The sequence below is a fragment of the Scaptodrosophila lebanonensis genome, unplaced genomic scaffold (assembly GCF_003285725.1).
Source record: "Scaptodrosophila lebanonensis strain 11010-0011.00,11010-0021.00 unplaced genomic scaffold, SlebRS2 tig00000024-arrow-pilon, whole genome shotgun sequence".
Taxonomy (NCBI): domain Eukaryota; kingdom Metazoa; phylum Arthropoda; class Insecta; order Diptera; family Drosophilidae; genus Scaptodrosophila; species Scaptodrosophila lebanonensis.
Genome location: NW_022060538.1, coordinates 14,634,944 through 14,644,177, shown reverse-complemented (window position 1 = coordinate 14,644,177; position 9,234 = coordinate 14,634,944). Strand labels below are relative to the sequence as shown.

General features: G+C 41.2%; 1 protein-coding gene across 1 annotated transcript; it reads right to left on the bottom strand.

Annotated features, from left to right (window-relative positions):
• Window positions 1–1,775: 1,775 nt before the first annotated feature.
• On the bottom strand, window positions 1,776–5,572 carry LOC115620337 (UDP-glucuronosyltransferase 2B14-like). Its single transcript, XM_030513534.1, has 4 exons — window positions 5,510–5,572; window positions 3,277–3,956; window positions 1,953–2,075; window positions 1,776–1,899 (listed from the first exon to the last, which is right to left on the bottom strand). The coding sequence occupies exons 1-4, from the start codon at window positions 5,570–5,572 to the stop codon at window positions 1,776–1,778; spliced, it is 990 nt and encodes a 329-aa protein (XP_030369394.1).
• Window positions 5,573–9,234: the final 3,662 nt, after the last annotated feature.

Here is a 9,234-nt window from a genome sequence, read left to right as displayed (position 1 = left end):
TATCGATTTTTGTGACAATAATTGCCGATCAAACAACCCGATGCAATAAGAGTCTATTCCTGCTTCAATGCTTTCAATGCAACGTTTTATTGCTGGCCTGCATGAGTAGCTGAGTGGGGAGTGTTGGACAGAATTTGAGCTGAGCTTTTATGACTGCAACTGGCTATGCAGCTGATTGCTTGATGGAATCAGATGGAATTGATTTTATTTTAGAAATACTAAAATATTCGTAATAGATTCAATATTGGACAAGCAGTGTATTAATTTCTTATAAATTTTAATTTCCGAATCAACAATAGCAACACATTCTGTCAACGCATGCGCTGCTCCTGCTATCGTAGTTTTACGCTTCTTTACTTAAAAATAAATCAAATTTGTGCCCCAATCGGTTTAATAGGTTATAAGCTTTCAACAACTACGAATGTGCAAAATTCGTGCAAATTTCGCTCATATTCCACCGTCTCCTAAGGCGTCCGAAACAAATTAATCAAAGAGTTCCAAGAGACATGTAATGTGATATGAAATGTTAAATTAATAATATCCCCGCTGCGTAGCATAACACTAGCCGAAAAACTCTGCTAGTGAGAGCTCAATTTATATATTATACCATCGTTATAGAAAACGTGAGAGAATAGCATTTTATTATGTTTATACCATCAAATATATCCGTAGAGTGGAAATTCAAACCCCAAAGCGATGGCTATATTGTCAACTTGCTCGAAAACTGAATTTCTGAAAGAGTGTATGAATTTTATTTCCTATAGTGTTTATAAATTTATGTTTGCTATATTTATGATTTGCATCAATGTATTATAATTATTTACATAATCGTAAGTACAGTTTAAAGCCTTAAAAAAATATTTCAAAAATATAAAGTGGAACTTTTGTAGACTAAGAAGAAAAATATATCCCTCGGGATCAAAGTAAAAAAGAAATACGCAATATTTAAAATCAAGCGATAATCGCCACAAAATATTCAATTTAATTATTCTTATTCTCATGCACACATCTTTAATAATGTCGAAAAAAAGGAAGACTAGTGCGGCCAACATAAGAGTATTATAATACTTCAGGACAACGAATGCATTGACCTTCTCCTGCTGCTCCTACTTGTCGTGCATGTGTGGGTGCGTACGTGTAGGGATGTCTGAATAAATGCATCTGTATATGTGCATATAAAGCTTTAGTCTGTCGGAGAGCCGCTGCAGAATTGAAGTGTTGGATGGCAGTTGGCAAGAGTTGCCAGACCACACGCAGACGTCGCCACTGACTCGGCAACTTGCTTGCGGCCGCAATCCGCATTCTGTGTCTGCAAGTGTGTGCGTATGTCTGCTGCATTATCATTTCCGCTTCCGCTGCATAAGAATCAATGACACAGGCAGTAACAGCAACACCAACAACCCGCACATGAAGCAACACAATAAAATAAAATTTTAAAAGTTTGACATTTATATTTCATTGCACAATGACAATTTTGCAATTTTTGACAAGTCATAAAAAGCGCATGACAGGCCAGCAGTCAGCAACCAACACTCTCTGGGACTCCACAACTGTTCAACTACAACTTTTCGTCTGCAGTTGAAGTTTTGCGCAGCACCAGCAACAATGATACGTACAATGGCATTGGTCTCTGGTCTGTGGCCTGGACAAGGGCGCTCCACAGCGTCGCTCATTGTTGTGCCATTAAAGTGAAATTATGCTGTTTGTAGAATACTTATTGCCCGCCCTTTCAGCTGCAGCTGCAACAGCACCACACTATTAGTTGTCATCAAACTTTAAGCAGTTTTAGTTTTGCGCCCCAGCTGCCAGCATTTGCATAGGCCCCGCAGAATCGTCAACAGCACCAGCAAGGCGCCCAGCAGCAGACCCAGAACGTCGAGCGAATGGTAGGCGAAGTAACTGGACCAGACAAAGATATTAAAAATTTCATTAAACTTCCATAAACAACTTACCTCATGCCCAGTCCCGGTGCCTGAAGGTGTTGCGCACCTCTATGCCGGATGACGTACTCCGTCCAGTGCACGGCCGTGCGCAGGGGCTGCGACATTTGGTCCAACAGCAGTGTCCGTCGTCGTCTAAAAGCAAAGACATGTCAACAGAGCTAGGCACTTAGACCGACAAAAAGGAGTACGTTCGAAAAATACATATTTTTAACAAACTACAATTTTATCTATCCATACTGTATATCCATAAAAATAACCCAAATTTCCTTAAGTGTATGGCATAATACTAAGCTGATAAACATAGACTGTTAATGTGTTTCTAATTAATGCAACACATCTACAGATTAGATTGTTATACCCTGTACCCGCAGGGTAAAAAGGGTATATTAGGTTGGTGCAAAGTATGTAACATGCAGAAGGAAGCATCTCCGACCCCATAAAGTATATATATTCTGAATCAGCATGACGAAAGAAATCGATCTAGACATGTCCGTCCGTCTGTCCGTCTGTCCGTCCGTCCGTCTGGACGAACGCAAGGATCTCAAAAACTATAGAAGCTAGAATAACCAAAGTTGGCATCCAGATTCTCCTAGGTCCGAGAAAGGACGAGTTTATTATTTTTTTTTAATTTTCCCCCCTTTTCCCGCTACAGAATTTCGTCGATGCCGTCCACATTTCAAATGCTACCTAAACCAAACTTTGCACACATAATTTATACATTTATCTATATTTATCTACTGTTGTTTAAAATGTTATATAATTCCGTCAATTCAAAGAAAAGTTATAAGCAAAACAAATTCTTTCTGGTGCAACCCCTCCAAACTGCAGCAACAAGTTCGCTCTTCTTCCTCTTTTTGCTGCTGCTTTGGGCGCATATAACTCAGTGACGGAAGTTTACCTGGGTACAGGGTATTACACTGTCGGGCTTTCTCGACTGTAGCGTTCTCTCTTGTTTTTTATTTCAAATAGCATTTAGAATGTTTTCTATAATTTATAGGTTGTAGTTTTTTCAAAAAACAAATAGCGTGTAAATAATCTAGATTAATTAAAAAAGTGTCATGCAACTAGTTCACTATATCAGTGTTAAATGAAACACCTTATCAACTCTCCATGTACATCCGTTATGAACGCTTCTATTATAAATTATAAAACACCAATAAGAAATCTATAATACCCTTATTTAGTGATGTTTTCAAGTTTTTAGTTTAATGGCTGTCATCAAATTAATGTATGTTTCCAAGTATTAGAAACCAATCTTATAGATTCCTTAGAAGTACTCTGAACGATATTTGAACAATTTTTGAAGCGCACTCCTTAGAGACGCAGACCTTACCTCACAGCTCGCCGATAGCTATCGTTGTGCAGAACATCGTAGATGGCGCAATAGAGCGCCTCTTCGGTAAGGTGGGCCAACTCAAGCCTTCGGGCATAGCCGTCGCGTACTGCCTTGGCCGCATTCACGTCATGATCGCAAAACACAGGCAATACAAGCAAAGGGACACCATGGTAGACGGCCTCGTGCATGCTTAGCAGTCCGCCGTGTGTAATGAAAAGTTGCAGCTGCCGCTGTCCCAGTATATCCTGTTGTGGCAGCCATGAGCGAACGCGAACATTGGGCGGCAGTCTCGGCTCCAAAGCCGTGGCATTGCCCGCCCACGTCCAGAGCACGTGATGACGCGGCAATCGCGCAAAGACGCCGACAAACAGTTCAAGCAACGCGTCCGGCAACCGTGCTGAGCGCACCGATGAGCCCATCGAGAGGTAAATAACGCCCTCTGGCGCCGCTGCAAGAAACTGCGCCAAGTCAGCATCGGTGGCGCCTAGATTTGCAGTGGCAGGACGACAGTGCAGACAGGCAACTTCGGCCACGTTGGGCAGATAGGCTCGCGCATCGCTAACACTGGGATGTCCCAATTGCAGTATGAAGGCCACGTTGCGGCCCATCGCATATGGGTGTGGGATATTGCTGTCTAGTTCCTGTAGCAGTATTTGATGCACGCGCCAAGTGCAAAACTGCAACACAAGGCTTATGATTAGATTACAATATATATGAGATCACGACCAACAAAGGCACGATCGGGCCATTATTAAAATTATAAAGAAAAATGTTTAAATAAGTTAATGTATACATATGTTTAAAAATAGGTTCTTCATTGATAAGGATAAACCAAAATTCAAAAAGAGATTTTTGCTAACCTGATGACCTAATTTAAATTGCTTATTTTCGGTTGATTTCGAAAAACAAATCCCTTTAAAATATTGAAAAATATAACAAGATACTATATAACGCTACAGTCGATCAAGCCCGACAGCTTCCGACAATGAAGAAGCAAAAAGAAGACCCACCTTGTGGGTAATAAAGAGGAAAGAGGGGAGAGAAAATCAAAAACATATAATAAACTCGAGTAGTTTAGGGATCAGGAGCATATACATGCCAAGTTTGGTTAATGTGCGACCAAACCAGACGGACGGACAGGCGAACGGACGGACATGTCTAGTTCGATTTCTCCGTCATGCTGATTAAGAATATATATACTTTATGGGGTCGGGAATGCTTTCTTCTGCCTGTTAAATACTTTGCACAAACCTAATATAATTTTTCACATACCATGATTCTTTTTACATTAGTTAAAAATTTTCACTTTCGAGAACTTAGAAAACATCACTCCTAACATAAATATTTTGGATATAAAAAAAAGTCTTTCATGTGTTAGAATGAATGGCAATTTGAGACTGCAACAATGTTTATTAATAAGCAGAGTCGCTAGATCTTATTTGTAAAATTTATTTCAAGCACATAGTTGATTTCTGGATTATAAATGTCCAAGCAAATATTATGAATATTACCCTGTGTTTCTAGAGAATTTACAGACCTACAATCAAAACTTATCTGTCCCATTCAGTGAAAGATAGCTCACATAAGCGAGTCCAACATAACCATTTCCTGAGCCAGCTATACATACATTTCAATTGAAATTTGGCAACGGTGTGCCATTTAGACACACACTGTTAGACGGATGCCAGCCACTAAACATCATTTAATCAAACTGATGCATGATAAATCAGAAGCCAATCACAAACAGGGACCACTGGCTAGAAAGACGAAAAGGCTTACAGGTAGCATTGTAGGCATATGGCTTGCCTTTAAGTCCCTCCGCCCGCCTGTCTGGCTTTCTGTATGTTGAGTTAACAACATCAAAAGCTCGTTGCCACTTGGCCACTTGACGTGCAGTTGGCGTCGTACCCATCAATGCTATTGCAAATCCCCAGGTCTGCTGTTGCTGTTGCTGCAGCTGCTGTGCACGTATCCGACCAAATTGGTCTTAAATCAAAGCAGGGATTAATACGTTAGTCGGCCATACCAAACGCACACGAGACAACATACTATAGCTGAACGAACAAACATATGCACGTCCACAGCAGCCAATGCAAAAATGCAATGAAACCGAGGCAGGCCATCAATGGGCAGACATGCCTTACCGGCCTCGTACCAATCAGTCTCAGGCTCAGGCGTAGTCCCAGTCCCTCATCCACCCACATCGAGACTGACTCTCGAAGTCACTCACCCAATGCACTAAGTCGGCAAAAACATGCATTACACAATTTCCGACACGCTGCAAGAAATCCATGCTCTGAGTCCAGGCCGTAAAGACGTGAGGCGTTACAGCATACGCAAACGGATTGCCGGACAACGAGACACTTCCGGTGTAGGAGGCCACAGTATTGATGTAAATGAATGCCGTTACGTTTAAACGATGCACAATGCCCAGCGCGCACTCCGGAAACGCGCCGTCCACAATGGCCAAATCGTATGCCAAGGGCTGCGCGTCAGAGGTGCTAAGGGCTGAGGTTGGATGCAGCCCATCGTCTACCCTTAATAGACGACGCGTGGCAGGATCGGTGAGTAAACTGTTGCATGCCTGTGGGGCGTTGTCGAGTAATAAACGTCATTGTAGCCGGCATAGCCTCGAGTGAGGCTCTTGATAGTGCATATGCAAGTGACTGTGTGTGTGTGTGTGTGTGTTTGTTTGTTTGTTTGTTTGTTTGTTTGTGTGTATGTCTGCTTTGTTTACTTTACTTTGATGTGGTCGTGTGCTTTTGCGAATGTGTTCATGCGTGTGTCTGTTGCGGGTACAACTTACCTCTCCGGGATATCGCATTGCATCGAGCAACGAGAGTGGCGCCCACCCAGCATGCCGCCGTCCCACCAAATCCCAATCAGTATAGTTCGCTATATAGTGCACTAAACGTTCGGGCGTCACTTCAGACAGTCCGTCCGCATGGAAATCCGCTCGAAAGCCATTCACAAATGTAACATGATGGCCGCTGTGCGCCAAACGAATTGACAGAAATAACAATAAATAAAAGTACGAACAATTTAGTGGCTTTGTCAACTCTTGTATACCCTACATCTTTAGTGAGGCAATGTAAACGCAGAGAACGTTACAGTCTTTTAACTAATTTCGATGAAACTAATAAATATTAAAGCTATTTATTCATTTTTTGCCTTATCGTTCTTATGGCAGCTATATCAAATAATAATGCATAGATATACAAGTAGTATGACAAGAATACAAACCATCTTTGGTTTTATTGTTCAGGAGTTCTCGATGTGCTTTTACGGACGGATAGACAGACATGGCTATATCGATGCGTAACGAACTTTCTACTTCATATACCCCTTTAGAAGACAGAGCACAAATTGTTGTTCTCTGTTCCCTCTCTCCCCTTGTCACTCACCGTGGCGTCAATGCCTTGGCCAATGCCCAGAAGGGTATTTTGTGCGATTTCGTGCCGCCCATGGTAATCATCAGAATGTTCGATGCGTCAACGTGCCACAAGCAACAGCCACCAATTGTTAGCAGGAACAAAACGAGCGATGGGCGAGGAAGATTCCAGTGGAGCACCATGAGCAACGATTGCGATGATGCTTCAAGTTCAAGTGCTGGAGACTCTCACCCAGCCACAGTGACAGTTGGTCGCTCAATGAGCCGAGAACGTGGGACAGCAGCGAGCAGGACAAGCTGCTGTTCAATTTTCCAAATAAATAAAAATGTTAATTTTAAAATTTTTGGGATGGGCCGTTAGCCTCGCTAGGGTTTGGGTCACGCTATATAGTTCTGGTGATGTTTGCTGTCGTTCTCACTTCCACTGTGAGTGTGTGTGTGTGTATGTTTGTGTTTGTATGTATGGATGTGTCTCTGTGTTGAAATTACAGTTATTCGTTGTACGTGTTTAATTATTTTTAAATCACACGCAAACATCGACACTGACAGGGCCAACTGCCACTTTGGAAAACGAGTCACGTTTCGATTGCCAGCTATTTTTACGTAGACCTTTACGCATTTGTCCTGCGCCTGGTCTCGCTCTGAAGCGTGTATTATAGGTATGTAAGTGTGTGTGCCTTTTGTTTTCTGCAGCGCTCCCCATAACTGCCCATTTAAAGTGTTATTTCCGAAGCGAGATTCTTAATTACACGCTCTAATTTTACCTCTGCCTTTTTAAGACAACGACCCAAAGTCAAACTGTTAATAAATAACCTTTATGGACTCACACATACACACACACACACACACACATACAGGCAGATACACAATCAAATATACATTTAAAGGCCTCACAAGTGCATTTAGTGGACTTTCCCAACTTCAATGCATAATAAATAAAGCGCATGATTCTTTGGCCCTATTTTCATTTATGCTGTTTGCATAGCTCGACTTAAGTAAACACCAAGCCACCGACGGACAGACAGACAGACATACATACAAACAGACAGACACACAAATATGCAGACACAAACAGCAGACCAAAAATTCAAAGGTCGCCGGCCACACACACACACACACGTGTCCTTCCTCCATCTAAATAACTGGCTTTTGTTTATTTAACTTAAAATGTATATTTCTGCAAATAAAACAAACAGCCTCCGCCTTCTTTGTCTTTGTCTTCGCCTCCTTCATCTTCTTATACTTCTGCTCGCTGTTGTTGCATTTGACGTTATGTAAATTATAAATTCAGTGACCGTGTCCTGCCGTCCTTCGACCGAACTATGTCCAACGACGTCCGGCGTGGGCCACAAAACTTGATTAATTTGTTGCAATTCTTTGTGTTTTCTATTTATGTTTTCCGCCTGCGGGCGCTGCAAGCAGCTTTCTCAAATAATGAAAACCTTTGTACAGTTATTAGCATTTTGTTGTTAGCAATTATTAATTAAAACGAAGGCATCATAACGAATGAAAAACGTTGCATCGAATTGTGTTTTTATGAATCCTATAACAACTCACAAAACTCCAACATAAACAAAGATAAGGTCAGTCACGTTCTTGTCAAATATTAAAATTACATTCAATCGCCCTAAACTAAGTAGTATGACCTTTTCGCCTTTGGATACAAGGCTTAAAAAGCCAATGTTTAACGATATTGCTGCACTCATGCTACAATTAAAAATGTACGACTTCATTTTTAAGCTCAGCTGTTGCTTTTTCAGTTTCAGTTACGAATACCGAATATTGGAAATTCCTCTCTTTAGAAACAATGTAATACTACTTTCTTAGAATAAAATAACAGAAAATATTCTTATAGCCCTCTCTCCACCATCAAATTGGATTTACTTAACTTCCCAGCATACTTAGTCAGAGAATTTTAATTGAATCCTTGCGGCTGCACAGGAACTATTTCATTCGTAGGTATTGAAATGAACTTCAATTATTGTATTTTTTTTTTTCAATGCACAATAGGATTTCGCACACAATTCTATGCACAGCAACTCCTACGCCATTATTCCAGGAAACACACGAAGCAGCTTAGAATCAATTGGTTTCAACATGGAAATAAGCTAGCGTCTGCAGCCACGCCCACTGCCATTGTCAAGCTGCTTATAAAATACACGTATGGAAATGCACGGATACATGCTCGCAATCTGTGAGAGATAAGAGCTACAATTCATACGCTCCGTTGCCATAAGCTATGCAACATGTGCAAGCGCTTTTGCAGCAACAAGAAAAGGAAATAAATACTCGTACTGTGGAAAATGCAAGGTGTACTCGCACAGACAGATTGTAGGACTTTTATCGATGCATCTTGTTAAATATCTGTACACACACACGCACACCACATTGTCCTTCAAATTGAGACAAAATGCCCAAACACACATAGACATCCTTTAATTATTTTCTACGTAGAAAATTCGAACCAGGCAATCAAACAAAAGCATCGATGCCCACAAATAAGACTAGGCTTTGCAACCCTCACATTTAATATCGCCCCCTCTTTAGAGCCCTAGTCAAAATTT

Bases quoted from the DNA above. Each gene is read 5' to 3' on its own strand.
- LOC115620337 (XM_030513534.1), bottom strand. From the start codon at position 5,572: ATGGATTTCTTGCAGCGTGTCGGAAATTGTGTAATGCATGTTTTTGCC. The intron at 3,957-5,509 runs GTGAGTGACTTC...CTTGTGTTGCAG, and splicing joins TTGCCGACTTAGTGCATTGG to TTTTGCACTTGGCGCGTGCA. The intron at 1,900-1,952 runs GTAAGTTGTTTA...TGTCTGGTCCAG, and splicing joins GCACCGGGACTGGGCATGAG to TTACTTCGCCTACCATTCGC.